The 20,976-nt window shown below is 40.8% G+C and overlaps 1 protein-coding gene across 2 annotated transcripts; it reads left to right on the top strand.

Annotated features, from left to right (window-relative positions):
- Positions 1-283: 283 nt before the first annotated feature.
- On the top strand, positions 284-20,961 carry LOC103360340 (glycerol kinase). Of its 2 annotated transcripts, XM_008286054.1 has the most exons (20): positions 284-473; positions 4,768-4,841; positions 7,151-7,257; positions 7,417-7,494; positions 8,999-9,078; positions 9,182-9,319; positions 9,572-9,681; positions 10,323-10,389; positions 12,540-12,575; positions 13,020-13,087; positions 14,162-14,204; positions 14,316-14,396; positions 14,563-14,641; positions 14,791-14,887; positions 15,073-15,157; positions 15,593-15,713; positions 17,079-17,222; positions 17,896-17,982; positions 18,177-18,251; positions 19,815-20,961. In XM_008286054.1, exons 1-19 carry the CDS (start codon positions 420-422, stop codon positions 18,248-18,250), a joined length of 1,623 nt encoding a protein of 540 aa, XP_008284276.1. In that variant the 5' UTR covers positions 284-419; the 3' UTR covers position 18,251; positions 19,815-20,961. The 2 variants fall into 2 exon arrangements, with proteins under 2 accessions (XP_008284276.1, XP_008284277.1); XM_008286055.1 differs by lacking the exon at positions 18,177-18,251.
- The last annotated feature ends 15 nt before the right edge of the window (positions 20,962-20,976 follow it).

Here is a 20,976-nt window from a genome sequence, read left to right as displayed (position 1 = left end):
AGCGACCAGTGAATGCTTGACAGGGTATCAATATATGACACTTTACACTGTACAGGTCACAGCGGACCAGTGTCTCCAGGAAGTCCCCATCAGCTTCTGACGCACTCAGCTGACTGGGAAGACTGGGTTCAGCTTGCTGGTGTCCTCGCGACCTCGCGTCCTTTACTCGTGTGAGAGTGCCCCCAAACCTGATTGGACGACGCGTGGCCGACGCCTTCTATCAGCAGCCAATCGCTGCCTGTGCGCCGGCCGGTTCCGGTACGTCGTCTCCAGCAGGCGGCCTGTCCGCACCGTCGGTCGACTTGTCCCTCACGGGTGGTGGATCGTGCCTGGTACTGACAGAAGGCGAGGACAGCCAGCAGCCGGTACCGGTACCGGTCATCGTTTGTTTCCGTCAGTGTTTGATCATACTACTGAGGATGGAGCCGCTGGTAGCCGCCATCGACCAGGGGACGAGCTCCACCAGGTTCCTGGTGAGTGGAGCTACCGGACTTCATACCGGACTTGGGTGCTGCTGAATCTGTTTATTTAGCCGCTGAGCTGCTGCCACCATGAAGACTGTCACTGGAAGTGTGGAAAGTGAAATGACAAAGTAGGCTGACATAAAAACTAAGCGGTCGTGTGTAATGGGTCACTATCTTCCAGACTAGAGGACGAGGATCACCTCCGTTAAGCTGAAGCTGTAACATGAAACCTCACGGTTCGCTGTTGCAGCAGTCTGGTGTCCTCCAACATGTGGAAGTGAACATTAGAGACATGCTTTGTAGAACTGGTCAACTGATTATTAGTTATGTTGAAATGCATCTGCTGATGTTTACCACCACATGTTGAATAGATTTATTGATTATGACCCTTACCATTAGAATTTGGACCCTGTGCTCATTAGAGAATCTGTATCCTGAGTGCTGAGCATGTATTATTAAGGAGAGCAAGAATATTATCAGAAGTTAACACAAATGAACCAAATTAATTTCACAATACTGCAATGTGAAGAAGCATTCGTCAAAACACAATTCATTAGGGCTTAACAGCACATTTAAAAACACAATATTCCTATTATTTTGACAGAAGTTGCTCTTTGAGTCTCGATTTTATTGGAAATAGTCATTTTTGCATTTCTTTTACAAATGTGAAAATGAGTGACGTGATTTCTGATGTGGTCTTTACAAAACAAGCATGTTCTCTTATGTCTAGGAAAATGTGGTTTGCAAACGGAACATCTCTGTTGTACTACAGTACTTGATTTATAATGGTATGCTGTTAGACATTTTGCCTTTCCCAAAACATTGCAGCACCATGTTTTTTTGATTAATTGTTCAGCCCTGCAATTATACCAGCCAATAATTGTTGAAATTAATATTGAAACCGGCACAAAGAAATACTTCAGATTTATTGAAGGAAAATAGAGGAATGGATAGCTCACAACTCCTCTTAAAAAACTTACATTTTCTCCAGTTTTGTTGGAATTTCTTTCTGATTTGCTCAGTTTGTATTATTAACTAGCAAAGACACACACCTTGTTAATATCATTCAAGTTCTGCAGATGGTACTCTGAATGTTATCCTCCTGTCCTGAGGAAACCATGACAGTTGTCTTTTTATTACTTTGTGTCCGCTGGTGAGAAAGTAGTAAAATTAATCCCATTGAATAACCTGTTGTGATTAAAACTGGAACTCCTCAAGTAGGTCAGCTGGAAGATGGAGTCTTGGCACCATCCACAGTAGTGTGTGGCTGTGTGGAGACAGAAGAGCTGTTTCTGATGGTCGAGTACGTGTGGTCAGGGTTATTGTGAGATTTAATGACCTCTTTTTCTTGATTAACTGGAACAACAGAGTTGCTGTTTGACGAGCAGATTGAAACTGCTTTTATTTGGCCACCGCTATGGCTCAACTGGTTGAGCTGGCAACCCATGTACTGGGGCTACAGTCCCAGACGCAGCGGCCATGGGTTCGAATCCCGCTCATGTCCCTTTGCTGCAATTCCTTCCCCCATTCTTCTCCCCCTCTTTCCTGTCTCTCTCTCTCCACTGTCCTATATAACAAAGGCAAAAAGGCCAAAAAAATAACTCTAAAAGAAAAAGCTTTTATTTTTAGATTGAGTGACAAGACTGTAGTGCAACTATGGACAGTCACTAGAGAACAACTAAATCTGAGAGACATCTGTCTCAGACCTCATCAAGGTTCGTTAGCATCAGGGCTGTTTGTTAGCAGTGCTCACGAAAAACAAAAAGGCAGATCCATATTTTGACATGATCAGCAAAATGTTTACTTTTCAATCGCAACCCCAGCCTACTTTATTATGCTGAGGGACACAGTGTGAATGTATGTAGTTAATAATTGTGAAAGTCCACAGCAAACCTGGGCTAAACTTTACCCTGGATGTTGTTTTAACGAGTAACCAGGTTCGTTAAAATGGTCTTTGACCCAACATTTCCCTCAGCTCACTCTAAGGTCAGCCCTACAAAGGCAGATCTGGACAGATGTTAAACTTTAACGTAGAAGGTTGTTTTTATGTTTCATTGCAAGACCATAGTCACAATAAACAACTGTGTAGCAAGTTATAGATGATGATAATAAGTAACTGGTAATGCTAAAATATGTCATTGACATATCTGAGCCTTGTCTCTGGATCCTCTCCGTTTGTCTAGCAGAAGATGGACTGCAAATTCATCCCTCTGTCTTTGCAAACTTGACTTTAGCTTTAGTTAAAGTTTTCATTTGGTGTTGAATGAACGTGCAGCAGAGTTAAGCTTGAAAAGATCATCAGTGTTGTGCGTGAGCGAGAAAGACACCGCGAGCGAGCATGAATGTGTAGTTGAGCGCACAGAATGGAGATCTGTGAGAGCGTAAATGACAAGACCGAGTGAAAGACAGCATGATCATGCATGTAGGTTGATTGTTGCAAACACGGCAGTAATAGTTTGGAGCGCAGAATAGATTTTGTTTGCTCAGGATTGTGGCACAAATATAATTCCATCTGCAATTCTTCGAATTACTCAGGTTGATTTTCTTAGTTTGCTGTTGTGGAAGTTCAACAGTTGCTCATGTACAAAGTGACATATGAACTGCTAAAGGATGTTTAATGCATACAAGTACGGAGCATCTAACGTCTAACCTATGAGCCCCCAAACAATTCTGCAATCATTGAAGGAACTATACAACAGTTGTGTCTTATCTTATCCACAATATGAGTATCTGTGCCGAGATAGGAAGAAACTCATTTAAAATTTCTCGTACTTTGCTTGGTGAAACCTCTTTACTCTGTCTCCATCTGAAGCTGGTGGAAGACACAAGGCCATATTTGCATCATTACTGGATATTCCTGTACTTCTACTTTTCTATGCTAGAGCTTGGACTCACTTCTACTCATCCTGTTCAGTCTGAACATTAACACAAACAAGTTAATTACACAAACAAAAACTGACAAAATAATAAATATAAAGTGGTGGACCCCTAATTCCACCATTAGCCTACAGGTTAATGATCTTCATGCAATAACTCACATAAAATGTGAGATTAGTGCACAACTTATGTTGCCTTGTATACATTTCCTTTGCAATAAACCATTTTAGATGCTTTTTGCAGTAAAGCAGGTACACTGACAATAATAAGGGTGAATCCAGAGCTGGCACCTGTAGGTTGCTGAATGTTTTCCAGGTTAATTGTATTGGCTTCTGTTATACTGTTGATGTGAGGTGCCGAGTAGCTACATGAAGCATAGAACTTGTTGCTTTAGGCCTAACCATGATGCTTTCGGTGTCATGAGAGTTTGGGAGATAATCTGTTCTTTGAGGAAGCAAACAGTAGGTGCGCACAATGCACTGGTCTTTGAGGTCTGTGGATTAACTGGACTTATCATTTAAGTTGGAGAGGGATATTACAGTTTTCCAAAGGATTTTTTTTTTGGCATGTGAAGCATCACAGACTAAACACTGCTGAGGGAAGTGAGAAAAGTGAAAATGACTGTTTGCAAGCTGTCTTGATGGATTTATAACAACCATGATTGCTTTAGACATCAACTTTTTGTAGTCTGGCTGACAACCAGGATCACACGGGAAAAACTATCATATGCTCTGTCTCTCTTTACAGGGGGAGGTTTTTCCTGTTTGCTGTCCAGCTATGTGACTTCAACTGAATGTTACCTCTTTCTTTTTAGTATCAGAAGGGTCCGCCTGCAGCCTGCCCAGTCCTCCTAGCTTTCTTTTTAAGACTAACACAAAATAGAACTGGTTAAGGTAGCAAAGCCACTGAAACCTACTTGTGGCCCGTACATCCCAGAATGTTGTTTTTCTTGGCAGTTTTAGTATTGTCTGCAGCTGAACTGTAGGGGTTTACTGTAGCGTGTAGACAAGAGGTTTGTCCTATTACTTCATTCGAGGAAATGCTGAAGTCGATCTTGTTGTAGGTTCCAACTAATATGCTGCCTTAATATTGATTCCTTCCTTCTCTGTGATGGCTGGCTGTTATTTGTTTCAGCCAAACAAACAACCCTGGGGTGAAAAGTAGGGCAGATGCTGGATTAAAACCTGCCAAAGATGATCATCATCCTTCTACTCTTCTCATTGTTATTCTTGTCACTGAAAAAAAGGAAAGTTACTGTCGCTGCACCAGTCTTGTGTTGTGGCAAATGAGGCATTGTTTTAAAAAGACAAAACTTTCTTTCCTGGTAGGAGGAATCCTTTTCTCAAATATTTGTCATCTTTTTTTTTGCTCTATATGTTTTTATTGTTTCTGTTCCTGACATCTTATGAACTGTGTGTCTCTATAGGTGTTCAATGCAAAAACAGCTGAACTGATCTGTCACCATCAAGTAGAGATCAACCAGAGTTTCCCCAAGGAGGGGTGAGTGACCTGAACTTCACAATAACACAGTATTTCTAGATGCTATGCTACTAAGTAACCTTTAAATCTACAAGACCAATTTCTCCTGGTACAAGTGGTTTGATAAATTGAATGCAGTTGTCTGCAACACTGTAAATGACACATTTTGTTGATTTTTACATGAGAAAACTAACACAATCCCTCTAACAAATGGACTTTAGGACATGACCCTCTTACTAAATGTTACTGTTAGTTTTTATTTCAGATGCTGTTTAGCATAATTGCAAAAATGACACGATTGCCATTGAAGTTCCCCTCTTATACCTCTTCCATATAGACCATGTTGAACTTTTCGTATTTTTACTCATACTTCATAAATTTTCTTGATAAACAAATCTTTGACAATAGCAGTGGTAACAACAGTACGTTCCTTCTACTCTGTGTTTTTACGAGATGACAAAAGTTAATTTTAGAGTCATTTCTTATCTTTATTCTATGTTATTTGATTATTGTAACATGCCTAGCTTTTATTTTATTGCTCCCAAGTTTGTATGGATGAATCATACTCAGATGCTACTGTTTTATTTGTTTGGCTGGTGAACAACCTGTGGTGTACTCTGTCGTACCTGGGCCACAAACATTCCCAGTTGTGCATTTGCATGACTTATAGATGAAGCAACAACTATTGCACGGTATACAGATACCAGAAAAGTAGTGGGATATCTTGCTGTTAAAAACATTGTATGTAAATGGTCTGCACTTATATAGCGCTTCTCTACCTTCGTGGTACTCAAAGCTCTTTACAATGTTTTCTTACTCACCCATTGACACACACAGTCATACACCAATGGCGACAGAGCTGCCATGCAAGGTGCTGCCTGTCATTGGGACCGACTTCAGGATCAGCGTCTTGCCCAAGGACACTTCAAGTGTGGAGGAGCGAGGGATCAAACCACCAAACTTGCGAGAGAGACATTAAAGACAACCGCTCTGCCACCTGAGCCACAGCTATCTATGTGTAGAACCAGTCTTTAAGTCTTTCATTTAGTTTATCTTTTCATGACATTAATGATGGCTAGGTGTAAACCTGGGATATTTTATCCTTCATGCACATATCCTGTAGCTGCCAGTGATCATTTAAATTATGTTGTGAGGGTAAAACAACAGATGAGCTGCTTGCTGGGGAGCATTTTGGTGACCGGTCAATGTTGAAACCTTTGAGGCATTTTTGCCTCTCACATCGCTTCAGGGTCTCCAGCTGGCAGACATCTCTTACTCAGGTGTCTCCCTGATGCTTCCTGCAGCTGGGTTTATAGTCAGGTGGTTCCACTACATTGCTTCTTGTTTCAACCAGCTCTTGTCTTTTGTTCACCACTTGAGACAAAAACATCCATTTTCTGCTTCTACAGGGAGATCTTTCGGGACTTCCTGGCTTGCGCTGGTGCAAATTTATTGTCTCTCAGGAATTGTTTGAGAGGGACATAAAGCCACAGCAGCCATCTTCAACTGTATTGAGGGTTTCATCTTTCTCATCTTTCTGTCACTAGTTCAGACCAACCAACAACAGCTTTCATCCTTTCACAGATGGTCTTGACCAGAGCTTTTGTGGCTCTCCCCAACCCAGACAACAGCTTCCTTGTTGGGTGCTTATGACGAATTCTTGGTGCTTTACTATAGCAATGGCATAATCCACACAGCCTTCCATACTCTCCCTATCCAGATCTTGGTACCACCAGTGTTTCTGACCAGGTGGTCACTTTACTGTCCAAGTTTCAGCACCAGCATAGACTTCTCCAGCCAGTATCTAAGTAAGATGTTCATCAGAGCAGTATCAGAAAATCCAAACTACCTCTGGATGTAGTTGCTGGCTTAGGCATACATTTCCATTTACAGGATGTTTGAGAAAGACGTTTCACTTCTTAACCTGCCAACTTATACTAGAGTTTAGAGACAATACTGTTGTCTCAACCACAACTTGTTATTTACTACTCCAATAGTAGCAAATTAAGACTACCGTTTAGAACAGATCTTTTGACAGCAGCGATGAAAATCAGGACGCACTTAAACTAGAGAAAGATAGCCAAAAGTTATGATCTGCCAGAAATCCAACTGATTGAAAACCAGAAAATGATTGGTTAGCAACAGGGTCTGTATGTGACAGGCAGACTGGTAGCAGTCGCTGCAGCTGCAACGCACAACATACAGCTACACTGTGATGTAGATGATTTTGTTTGCATCTTTATCATTTTTCTATCATCCAGGATAAAGCAGGTTCTAGGTCTAGTTGTGTGGTCTGTATGTTTAAATGCCTGAATGTGTGTTTCACTCAGCTGGGTGGAGGAGGACCCCAGGGAGATAATGCAATCTGTCTACGAGTGCATGGAGAGGACCTGTGAGAAACTCTGCCAACTCAACATCAACGTCTCCAACATAAAAGGTGGGACACTGATGGTGTGCACACTGATAGCCTGGGTCGAGAGCTTAAACCTCCATCTGGATGAGAGGACAGATGACAGCAACTGGTAGCTACCACTAACAAAGAGGATTAAATTTGGCTTGTGGTTTTAATGACATTTATGTTGGTGTTGTTTTCCAGCGGTGGGTGTGACCAATCAGAGAGAGACAACTCTAGTTTGGGACAAAGAGACCGGCGAGCCGCTCTACAATGCCATCGGTAAGTACATTTATCTGGATGTTTTAGGATGTAAAATGATTCCCTTTGCTACAATCTTTTTGGTTATAAATGAATGAAGTGTCAGATTCACCACTGAGCTGTAACATCTTTAAGTGAGCAAATAACAAGATTGTGTCATCTGGGAAATGTCAGTGCATGTCTTGGTTGCATCCGTTTGTGGTGTCCTATGTCATGACCCAACCCAACCAATCACCATGCAGCAGTGATGCAGCGAGGAAGCTGAGCAATGCAGTCACCACCCACTCAGAATTTCTAACCCACAAGAGCTTCATAGAGTAGTTTATCTGCAAGCTTTTCAAGCTCTTGAATGGAATATAGATGGAATGTGAGTGACGTGTTGGGAGTGGGTTGCCAACTGTTCAGTGTACACAGCAGGACCAGATAAAGGAATGTCCAGTAGGCTAGTCGGAAACAGCAGCACTGTATTGCAATGCTCAGCACCGTCGCCTCTCAAGTGGAAGGTCCTGGGCTTGAATCTTCGGCCTGGGATCTTTCTGTGTGGGGTCTCCGTGTTCTCCCCGTGCAGCATGGGTTCTCTCCAGGTTCTCCAGTTTCCTCCCACAGTCCAGAAACATGTTGAGGTTAATTGGTGATTCTAGATTGTCCATAGGTGTGAATGTGAGTGTTGGTGTCCCCTGCTGTCACCGTGAGTCAGCTGAGATACACTCCAGGCCCCCACAACTCTACAGAGGATGTATAGAAGATGGATGGCAGTGGTGGTGCCAGATGTTGAGTGTGAAGAATAACAAAGTCAGTTTCATTCCATTCCATCCTGTAGTTGGCCTTCTTCAAGCATGTTAATGCTTCATTTTGTCAGTGGGTCGTTTTTCATGGCTCAGATGGGTTCCCACTATCACTGACCAGTAGGGCTGGTCCGAATCGCATTTTCTGTTCTCCGGATATTTGGCCCAGTCAAAGAATAATAGTTGGGAGGGGGTCACGGGTGAGTATTTGTCCGGCGGGGGTGCGTGCGCAATGCGTGCAGGCTCCGACGGGCTGGAAGTGTGCGGGACGCACAGGCAGCATTTGGCTAGTAAGACCAGTTTAGGTGTTTAGGTGGTGGAGGGGGGGAGGAAGGAAGGAAATATTCTGAGATCAAAATTGATATCCTGATTCCATCACAGTGAACGAATAGTCGGCTATTCGGGTCCAGCCCTACTGACTAGATCATTGGGAATGCTGTGACTGACAACCAGTAGAACAGGCGCTTTTGGTTCTTTGTAACTTGTGTCTATTTGATGCTGAGGCAACGAATATCTTCAGCTTTAAACAGACACAAAAATACAAAGATACCTTGTAAGGTAACAGATTTTAAGCAAATGAAAGTAACCCATCATTGAAAAAACAATATCTATATAAAGCTAAGTCTGCTTTGTAGAAGTAGTGCAATAAATGTATTCATTCTTTTTAGTTTGGTTTGCAGCATTACAGACATTTTTTATGAAACTTTTGTGTAAGTCTTCCTGCTCTGCTCTGTGTGTAGTCTGGCTGGATCTGCGTACACAGTCAACAGTGGAGAGGCTCATCAACAAAGCTCCAGGCAGAAACAAGAACCATCTTAAGGTAAGAGATTATGGACAAGAAATCCCAATATGTTTCTATTTTTTCATTCTGTTGGATTCTTTAAAAAATCAGCCATGTGAATGATTCCCATCATTCTTCACAGCACAAGACAGGCCTTCCAATCAGCACCTACTTCAGTGCGGTAAAACTGCGCTGGCTGCTGGACAATGTGGACGGAATCCAAGAGGCAGTACTGAATGAGCGTGCCATGTTCGGCACAGTGGACTCATGGATCATCTGGGTAAGAGCAGTGTAAAAACACAAACTGCATGTATAGATAGATGTAGCAAGTGATGACATAACCCATTGGTTTGGATGGAGCCACACTGAAGCCCAGAGGAGGCCTCTGAAGCTGATTAAAATACATAAGCTAACGTGTACAAAGTCAATAGGCAAATGAAGCCAGCCTGGTTTGAAACCTGCACCTGTGCATACCTTTATATATACAGTTTGTGACGCACCCAGTAAGATTTTTTTGTTATTCTTCCCTCAGTGTTTGACGGGAGGCAGGAACGGAGGAGTCCACTGTACGGATATGTCGAATGCCAGCCGCACCATGCTGTTCAATATTCACACCATGGACTGGGATCCTGAACTCTGCAGGCAAACAAACATATTTATACACAATGAAGCATTTGATGATGATGATTTGCTGCTTTTAACGTGTTTGTTAGCCCGGCAAAGTAATTGATTTCACATCAAAATCGCAGTTTGCAATGCAGTTAGCAAATTCCAAACCTGCAATTTAGGATATATAAGGTTACAACGCTATTGAATAATGAGACTCATGCCGTAATTCAGTTTTATTCAGTTAGAGCAGATTGAGGGTGACGGTGGTTAGCACTGTGGCCTCACAGCTAGAAGGTCCTGGGTTTGAATCTCACCTTGGATCTTTCTGCGTGGAGTCTCCATGTTCTCCCCGTGCAGTGTGGGTTCTCTGCGGGTTCTCCGGCTTCCTCCCACGGTCCAGAAACATGCTGAGGTTAATTGGTGATTCTAAATTGTCCGTAGGTGTGAATGTGAGTGTGCTTGGTTTTCTCTCTATGTGGTGCTTTGATGGATTGGTGCCTTAGTTCAGCTGGGACAAGTTCCAGCCCCCTCATGACCCTACAGAGGATAAAGGAGTTGTTTATGTTGCCCGTTGATCAAAGAATACAGTGTGGCTCATCATACCTGCTGAGGTTCAGCTGACATTAGCCCAACCATCATTTAGTCGTAATTGATTCCTGTCATGCTGTTCCCAGGTACTTTGATATCCCAATGGAAATCCTGCCCAAAGTTCGAAGCTCCTCTGAAATATACGGCTGGATGGTAAGCTCAGATAAACTTGCTGTGTGTGTGGGAAAGTTTTCAAATGCTGTTAGTTTTTTTCTATATTCCTGTCTGTTTTTACAGATGGGCCTGATTCAACCTTTCCTAGTTGTCTTTCAGCTCATTCAAAAACACTACAGAGAGAAATCTTTTTGGTTTCTACTCAATCTCTTTATTGAGATGTGTCAAAGTGTGTCTAATAGAGAAGGCAAAGAGGGAGAAGCGCCCAGCCTTCCACGCTTCCATGTTGCTCATGACTACAAAAAATAAGGAGAGTAAAGTGATGTGAGAGGATGAATAAATAAACAGCATGTAGTAAATACAATAAACTGCAACAAATAACCAATTGATCAGTTACATTAAGTTACAATAGAAAAAGAAGATTGTGGAAAGAAAAAGGAGAGTTCCTCTTTCTTATTCTCCACAGAAAACTCTGCTTAGGAAACTCCCTCAGCATCATTCCTGATGCTGAGGGAGTTTCCTAAGCAGCCATTTCTTTTATTTCTCAAGGATGTATTATTTTCCTCTCACTCCCTTGCTATTACCTCTCTGCTTTGTGTGAGCACAGCCTGCAGTTTAGCAGAAAAAATCCTGAAATTTTGTGACTGTTGGTTGCAGCTGAGTCAGTCATGGCTTCTGTGTTGTGCCAAGCAGCACAACACTTTAGTACCTCCAAACGTCTGTTTAACAATAACGGTTTATTTTTGCTGATTTTTAGATGAGACACAGAAGAAGTTATTTTGATTAAATGTAACAATTTCAAGCTTAGATTTGGCTTTTTTGGCTTTTTTTAAAGAATGATGTAAATGATTAGTTTAGTTTAAAATCAATGTTTCTTTCTGTATTTTTATTTATTTTTTTTTTTTTGCCTTTCAAACCTCCTGGTGGGTTTGGGGGTCAGAGGGTTAACAGAGAAGGCAGCATAGCAATGGTCTGCTTTGAAAAAAAAATGGGAATACTGTTCTAAAAAGAGAATGTAGTTACATCTTGTCCTATGTGTGCATTGGACTGATTGTTCTGTTCAATAGAATTCTATAAAGTCCCTCACTGTGGCCTCTCCCAGATAAATGGCCTGATAAGATGCCGTGGTGGAGTGTGGTGCGATACACAGAGTAGTTTCAGAAGCTGTGCTGCTAGACGAGCCCATATTGAAGCCAATATGAGGTCACAAGACCTGTTATCGTGTGTCTGTTTGTCTGTGCACATATCTTATCTCCTGACCGCAAAATGATCTTTCCTGTGAAATCTTTTTATACAACATGTACCTTGTACTGCAGTTTAGAGGTCAGCTTTGTTTGTTTTCCTCATTTCATGGAGCTTTTACTTCTAAGTGTCTGAGGTATGTTTTGTTGTTTGGAAGCATCTTTCCACAACTCTTCCTAAGTGCAACAACCTTTTTCGAAATGGAAATCATAAGAGGACTGTTTGTGCACCTCATGATTTAATTGAGCAGTATAGCGTAACAGACCTTCATATTGGGTAATAAAAGCACTCTGCCCTGACTCTGATGACTCCTCTTGATGCAGGATGACGCCTGTCATGGGACTTTATTACAATAAGCTGGAAATCTGCACTAATAATGTATTAGTCATGACATTCCGGTTATGATTACTGTAGTCATGCATTTTTTTGATTAACATTGTCAATGTTACAGTCATTGAGTCATTTTATGTCGACGACTGTGACCTGAAGTCATTCTCCAGTCATTGATTAAACCCTATAAACTCCTCTCTGTGTCATAGTTAAATATTTAGAGGTGGTCAGTCATGCTTATTTCACTCAGGCTTCCAACATATAAAACCCATCATGTGGAAATGTTAGCATAGCAACAGATTTCGCCACAGGGGGTCCTAAATATATTGTATTACAATCAGTGGATACACAAATATGTTTTGTTTATTACATACTTTTCTCCAAATAGGTAGTAACAGTTAGATGTTTGATTCATTACACAAGCAACGTGTGCTGTTCGGCCTGCCATTGTTCAAGTGTGACAGTGAACGCCTTCTGACTTCATCCAAAGGTTTTTGATGTGAACACACCAGGCGTCTATTGGTGTTGTGTGGTTTGTGAAGTCCTCAGTTGAGCCATTGCACAACAGACAGCATTTATCTAAAATCTGAAACTGTGTCTTTCTGTTTTGTAACCAGAAATCCGGCTCGCTTGCAGGAATTCCAATTTCAGGGGTAAGGAGTTTTCTTTCCTTTCCATAAATTTGTTACATCTTTTTTTTGGATTTGCTGTTTATGTTTTCTGATATGATCTAATTTCTTGTTTGTAATTGATAAACAGATGTTACAGTTTGACATTTTTTTTTACAAGTTTTTTGTTTAACTGTGAAATGTCAAATGCACAAGTTCACAAATACTCAGTTCATGTTTGTCACAGCTCTGTCAGATCTAATTCATATAGAGTTCTCCTGGTCATGTTTTTTTTTTTTTTTTTTTTTAATTTAATTAATATATTAGATTAGATATCAATTTTAATGTAGTGATATCTGTATTGGTCAGAAAGTGTTGGTGTTGTTGAGGTTCTAGTTTCCAGGATAAGACTGGTTTGTTTGGGTTTATGTTCGGTTATGTCCTAATCATTTTTTCTGACGGTAAGCACGTCCTCCTTTCCTCTATCAGTGTCTTGGTGACCAGTCAGCTGCCCTGGTTGGTCAGATGTGCTTCCAGGAAGGCCAGGCCAAAAACACGTAAGCCATCTGCTGTTTTCTTTATTTTACTTTGTTACAAAGTGCTGTAAGGGTTGGCCCAGTAGCTCAACGGGTTAAGCGGGCGAACCTTAAGCAAGGCCATTTGCTGCAAGCCCTTCCCCCACTCTTCTCCCTACTTTCCTGTCTTCCTCTTTCTTACCATCCTTCTCAAACTATTTCTATTCCTGCCAGCTGAGGTACATCACAAAATGCTGAAAACAGTTTATCCTTTCCCTTTGAACTTTTTTTTTTTTTTAATTTTACTATATTTAAATGGGATGATCAGAAAGTTCCAAGACTGCACCTACAAAAATCAACAGCCGCCGCTGCTTTAAATTCGGCTGCTAGTCAAAGTAGAAGTAGTGGAAGCAGCCTCCTTGTGCATCGATACTGCACTACCAGCGCTTGTGCAATGCTTGTGACACTTCCTTAAAGTCCTGTAATTCAAGTACATCAAGCATCATCTGTGGTGAGTGCTGAATCTCCTAAACTGTGTCAGAAAGTTGACCTGTCAACTTAAATTTTAGAGAAAACAAAAAGTCACAAGGAGCCAGATTCACTCAGTAAGAAATGTGGAGAATTCCAGTTGTGATGTGTCCATAGACACAATTACTGTCCAGCACAGTGGAACATCCGCTGGCTATCGTGTCACAGCTCCACCAAATGTTCTCCCTGATATTTTGGGCAGAGTCATTTACAAATGTCAAATACTGTAAACATTAAAAAAAATAAATAAATCCAAATAGCCTGTATCTTGTTTGAACTTCTTAAGAAGAGTATGAAACACACAAGGATATGTGAATCTACATCATTCTGAAGTACACTAACTAAAAATTACAACATTTGTATTTGCTTGGAATCTGAAATGGTAAGTGGTCTGCACTTATATATTCTACCAAAGCACCTTACAATGTGTTTCTCATTCACCTATTTTCACACACCAATGAATGGCCAAGGACACTTCGACATGTGGGGTGATGGGGGATCAAACTTCCAACCTTGCAATCAGTGGACAACCTGCTCTTCCAATTAGTATATATATATTTTTTTTTTATTTATTCCTATTATTTCTAGGTATGGGACTGGTTGCTTCCTGCTCAGAAATACAGGGACCAAAGTAAGTTATTACTTATAGCTGTTTATTAACTATTCATCACAGTAACTGTTTTATTAAGATGTATTGTTTTTGTTATGTCAACTTTTTTCATACTTTTCTTGTGACTATCAGCCTGTGATGTCAGAACACGGCCTGCTCACCACAGTTGCTTACAAACTGGGAAAAGACGAGCCTGCCTGCTATGCACTCGAGGTTTGGAATAGATTCCATTAGTCTTTCTCATGTTCAACCACATTTTGTTTCTAAATGTGCTTCCATATTACAATAATGTCCTCCACAGTGTTAACTTGTGAGTGACTGATAACTTTGATTGATAACTGATGATTTTGGTTCTGTTGGGTTTCATCGTTCTCCACAGGGTTCAGTGGCCATTGCAGGGGCAGTGGTACGGTGGCTGAAGGACAACATGGGCATCGTGCAGTCTTCTTCAGAGATTGGTACGTGCACATTAACATCTTATGAGAAATCAGTAACTAATTCATAAAATAAGACTATTTAAATTATTTCCTTTTGTCATTTCAAGTAATGATTAAATGATGTGTCTAAGTAACACTCCTTTCTGTCTTTTGTCAACCTCTCCTTTCAGAGAAGCTAGCTGCTGCAGCAGGCACGTCTTACGGCTGCTACTTTGTGCCTGCCTTCTCTGGCCTCTATGCTCCCTATTGGGAGCCCAGCGCAAGAGGGTGAGATAGTAAGACATTAAAACACACCTGAAGTCTAAACAGCAGGTTGACCCTGAGTTGAGGAAAATAAATAGTTCTAGCCACATCACAATGCTTGAGTAATTACAATGAATAGTTAACAAATTGTCCTGATGACAGCATTTGTGCTTCTATATTTGAATTTTATTGCTCTTTGTGTTTTCCAGCATCATCTGTGGGCTCACACAGTTTACCAACAGAAACCACTTGGCCTTTGCTGCTTTGGAGGCCGTCTGCTTCCAGACCAGAGAGGTGAGCGTGGCCCTGTTTAGATGATGTTCGTCCTCCACATGCTGGCTTTATAGAGGTGGACAGCAACAGTTCCTGTTTCAAAGAGCAGCGCGAAGGCACACTGCATGTTCTCTCAGTCCTTAGATTGGAGATATATGGTTTTATTATGCATATTGTATTGCTTATTGGACTCAATATTCTGAAATGTGCCTAGAACTATGTGTGAATGTTTTAGTCTATTATTTTCTCAACCAGCACCAACAAAAAGTAATCCCTTCATAGAAATTAAACTGATAAAATACATTTGAACACCAATTTCAGCAACATGATTTTCTCGGAGCTGGATCGATAGAACTTTACTGGCTGAAACAGTTTTTAGATTTTATCTGCATTTAGTTTGTCAGGTGTTTAAAAACTCTGGTTGAAGTTATATGAATGCTGCATTGTTTGTATCAGATCCTTGATGCGATGAACCAGGACAGCGGCGTCCCTCTGACACAGCTGCAGGTGGATGGAGGCATGACGTCCAACAGGTTACTGATGCAGCTGCAGGCCGACATCCTCTGCATGCCCGTAGGTAAGAGGACTGTCATCACACCCATGTACTCAGAGCCTGAAACAACGTCTCAAAGTCAGTCCGCTTTTCTTTTTGTTTGTTTTGCTTTGTTTTGTTTCATTTCCTGCCCTTTATGCAAAGATGAAGTGTGTTTCCTTGTACAATGTTTAAGTAACATAAGGAATTGAAGCGAAGCAAATTAAGGACATGCAGCTGAATTTAAGGCAGAGTGAAATGTTAAATCCCTTTTTAGAGGGGAAATTCTGAAAAGTATGTCAAAAACATGGAAAAACTAGATATCTCCTCCAGTTCAAACAATAACTCTACGAATAGAAGTGATCAATAGAATGAGGACTTTATACCTTTCTGTCTTCCCTGACTTTCGTCCCAGTTAACTAAAAACACACAAACAAACCTTACCTTCGAAATACAAGAGCAGGACAAGAGGACTTACAGTTTTAGAGGACCGTGTACTTTAGTGTGTACCCATGACCGGGGGTTGAATTGGGATTTGGGATGAGCCCCTGTACATCAAGGCTCATAGACAATTCGACTGCAGACAGTAGCAATGGGGAAAAATGACACTTTTAAAATGAAAAACTGAGTCCGATGTTTCAAATGAAATCTAACCACCTAAACTAATATTTCTGTTTTTCCTTTGGATCTAGATGATGCAATATTTTAAATGAGTTTAAAGTTGACCTTTGTGAGCTTCCAGAGGAACTAATACAACATCTCAAATTACAGGCTTATTGCATTATTTGCATGTAGTTGATGGTTCAGGAAACACTGACAATCTGGTCATACATGAAAAAACGGACCAAACTAAGGAATGTGTGGTAGCAAATAGACTGAGGACAATAAATGCTGTTTTCATTATTGGGATAATTGTCTGTCTCATTCACTCTTCTTTCACTCTCTTAATTGAATGGGTCCATTCTGGCAAAAGTCCCACTGCTGGAAATGTTCCTACATTTAAGCAATAATCCACTCCATATAATCTGTAAAAAAAAAATTAAAAAAAAGATTCTCTGAACTATATTTGGGCTTTTGCTTAAAATAAAAATGTGGGGACCCCCCTGACAGTTCTCTATTTATCCTGAGCGCAAATGCTTTTGCTCCGACTGATTTCACGGTAGAAACTTTATCTGTGCACAAGAGCTCTGTTTGCTGTGGAGTAAAAGTGTTTCAGTTCATAAAGCTGCATTTCATTTAAATACTGTCCCAGTTCTGATGATGATTATAGTGCATAAGTGGAAACTGAATTACATACATTGTACAGTTTTATCTTTTGGATTTTAAGTACTGAGATTTGGTTATACAAAGGCATTGAGCTTAAACTTCTTTTTCTTATTACGCCTGTGTGTCTGTGTTGTATTGGACCAGTGCGTCCCACCATGTCCGAGACCACAGCTCTGGGTGCAGCCATGGCCGCGGGGGCAGCAGAGGGGGTGCGGGTGTGGACCCTGAGCCCTGGTCAGCTCCCACATGTCACATCTGAGAAATATGAACCACAAATCAACTCTGATGGTAAGAAAACATAACCAGCAGTGTTCTACTGATTGGACTGGTTGTGTTTTTTTGGTATGTGACTGTTAAAAAAGTTCCCCAAAATCTACAAAACGTGAAAGACAACATGGAGTTCCTCTTAGTCAAAATGTAGTCAGTGACACCACACCACAAAGGCAGAGAGCAGTGACTGCAGAAGCTGTGAAGTGGAGTGAAAAGGCTTTCAGGTTTTCAGGCTGGACAGTAAACCAACAGCAAAACAGATAAAAGGGTGTAATGTATGCATTTGATGTGCTTTTAGGCCGATTCTTGTATTTTTAATATCCTGTATTATTCATCAACAAGGAGAAAATGAATAACTTGAATAGGTTTTAGTAAAGGCTGGCTGCTGTCATCTTAATACTGGCACTCCTTTGATATAGTACTCAGACTTTAGTTGTGAGCTGTTTGCTGTCTTCCTGTCACAGATACTGTGTTTTGGTTTTTATGTCTGTTCTGTAGTTGATGAACACTGCATGTGAAAACAACCTGCTCAATTTTGACCAAATTTGTAGTCACTGAGTTTTGCTCTGTAGATCAAGCCAAAGGCAAGAGTTCCTTTTTATTTTCATTTACTGCCATCTTGTGGATGCTACTGTCATGACTTACAAAAAACTTTCCCTGCATCCCTGTGACTCATATGTCCTCATTACAGAGAGCGAGTTCCGTTTTGGTCGTTGGAAGAAGGCTGTCCAGAAAGCCATGAACTGGGAGACCACAGAGCCTTGCTGCAATGGCAACGGTATGCAACTGCAGCACCAACTTGTGAACATCTAACTGAGACAGAAAACGATTCCAGTTGTTATTTTATTTGTAAGATACAGTCATTTCTTTTAATGTTTTTGATTAATAAATTTCCCTGAAATCACGAGTGGGAAGCATTGACAGGAGGCTGACTGTGGTCCATCTTGGATGCTGTCATTTTACTGTCAACAGGTTTAGGAAAGAAGATGACCGGCGGTCCCTGGGGGGTGTCTGCCACCCCTCCCCCCACCAGAGTGGACCACTAAGGTCTTACATTTACTACTGCATGCCATGTGTGAAACTTGGAAGAGTTATGACACTAACTTCTTTGTGTTGTGACGAGGTTGAGTTTGCATGGTGGCGTTGGAAAGACATTACTAACATGGTGTGCTTATGGGTTTGACCGACAGATTTTTCTGAACCAATACAGATATTTTAGTGTCAGAAATTTCTTGAAAACATCATCAAAACCATGACTGGATACCAGGTTTCCAATGATGATCGACAATCTCACAATTAACAGTTTTGAAGGATGAGTGATGAAACTTAATCTACTGAATTATGACTTGAAAAGAGTCTGTTGACATAAACCCGAAGCAAACACTTGAGTAAATGCAAACTGGGGGGAATTTCAGTGTCACTGTGGTCAAAGAGGATCCTCAATCAGACCTGCTGTGGATGACATTGAACTCTGTATCTATTCACCCTTAGTGTTTGTGTTGTTTCAATGTGCATGTTACTGTATGAGCAGTTGTTTCCACTTTTTTCTGCTGGCCAGCGGAGGCTGTTGCTCTGCCGTTAGCAGAGCTGCAGTTGTACAAGGTTTCATTCTATTGTCTGGATCACGTGATCATGCTTTGCTGCATTCTGAGAAGCTAAAGTTTAAACTGATCCTGTGGTTCAGTTTAAATTCTTTTTTTCTGCAGTCTAAAGTTCTGTGTAACTGAGCTTTACTTATTACTGAAGTGAAATGTTACCCTGATATACTGTATATCTGTATCTGGTATTACAGAGCAGCAACAAGTGAAGCTGAAAATAATCCAGGGTACCTGCAGATCCCTAAAAAGTCTTCAATGAATTCATGCAAAATTGAAACTCTAACCATCCCTATGAATTACTATTAAGTCTCTTCAATCTATATTTGTAAAATGCCTAAGAGACAGCCGTTAGATTTGTTTCCATTTCGTGCATTTGAATATCGTCGCAGGGTATACAACAGAGCTGAACAATTTATCTAAATATTTCAAACACAATGTGGCCAAGTGCAATACTCAAATTAAGGAGCTTCTATTTTTTGATAAAGGTAATGTGTCACAACATACTACTTCACATCGAGCACTGAAGTGTTACAGAAATGCTGTGGCTTATGAATTCCATTTTTCAGACCTCAGGAAGCCTCTATGTCACGTTATTGTCAGATAAATTCAACAAATTGAGGATATATAAATATATACTAGTTTTGCTAATTGGAGTTTCACTTACCAGCTATAATGGACATAGTTGTAAAATTCATAGTTTTCCTGTCAGATATGTTAACACACCTAATGATTTGATCGCCCTACTCCCTTATTTTGGTACAGCATTGCCACAGCTATTAATGCACCATGCAGCTGATGAATAGCTGTTTTTGCATAACTTAGTTACGTTGCACTGAATTTCAAGGGGGTGTGCCCCACTATTTGAGAAGCACTGCAGTAAACAGCTTCAGGTATATAACTTTAGGAAGCACCTTCGTAACTGCTTTGGCTCTAGAGCTCGTATTCAGCAAGTCTGCTTGGTTCTGTCTGTATTGTGTTTTCTCTCTAAGACTCATCTGTCTTTACCTCATAGATCAGCAGCAGTGATGTAACTGTGGTACCAGACCTTGCTGGGAACATGGATGACTGCTGTGGAATAGCACTGAAGAGGAAACATGCTCACAGTGAGAACGGGCCGGAGGACTGCTCGATGTGACGTTCAGCGTCTGAGATGCTGTGTTCCAAGGTCTTATCATCAACCCCAAGTGCCAGCTAAAATGAAGAATGACACAACCTGTGGGGCTTTTTGAGATTCTTGTTTCTTTTCTGGGGAAACTGATTTTTAAAAGTAAAAACTATAAATCTCCCTTCAACTCACTGAGCTTGTACAGCACAGCACAGGGAAAACCTGGTGCCCATAGTCTGAAGTAAAGAGTTGCACTATTGCACCACATCACTGTAACACAAGGGAATACTATTTACCCATTTGCTCTGTACAAAGTGTTGATGTATTTGTACTTTATTCTTTGAGATCTAAAACCAGCACAAACCTGAGGTTACACACGTAGAGCGAGTGGGACGAATGCAGTTCTATAAAGTGGTTTCTTTTATGTACTTTTAGAAATGGTCTTTGCCCTTTGGGGTAACTTATGTGGACGGAGAAATGCTGTCCATGCAGGTGTAATGAGACTTAAAAGGGACTGTATCGTTTTCCATTGAGCTTAAAAATATTTTTGATTATGTGGAAAGCTCAAATTTGGAGCTCAAACTGAAACCTGACTCTTTGTAGGCTCTCAATAGCACTTTACTATTTATCCTGTGTAGGGGGATTAAATGTTGGAGCCTTGCTGGTTTCTTTAAGAGGAATAGTTATTGTAACCTGTTTTTAATTAAGGGAATTTTCTAAAAACAAGACTAATTTTAATACTTTTTAATATCTGAGCCATCACACACAGTCAACAATGAAAATGAGAACTTTAACTGAGTGAAGATCCCTCAAGTGAAGTTCATTTGTATTATTGAAATGGAATGTGGACATTGTTTTGTCGTGACTGATTTATGATTTACTTAAAGCTGTGTTCAGCTTTGTAATGTCTGTACAAGTTGCCCAAATCCTACTGCCTATTTTCTCTACTTGCTGCTGAGATGCATGCAAGAATTCATCAGCGATGCAGTAATGTATAGATGCTGTAATCAATAGTTAAAATCAGACTTGTACAATTAAACTGAGTACCTAAGCACCTCAGTCTCTCCGT

This window comes from Stegastes partitus, unplaced genomic scaffold (assembly GCF_000690725.1).
Source record: "Stegastes partitus isolate 25-593 unplaced genomic scaffold, Stegastes_partitus-1.0.2 Scaffold429, whole genome shotgun sequence".
In the NCBI taxonomy this organism is placed as follows: Eukaryota; Metazoa; Chordata; class Actinopteri; family Pomacentridae; genus Stegastes; species Stegastes partitus.
Note: the sequence above shows the minus strand (reverse complement) of the source record. Positions and strands in the feature narration are given on the sequence as shown.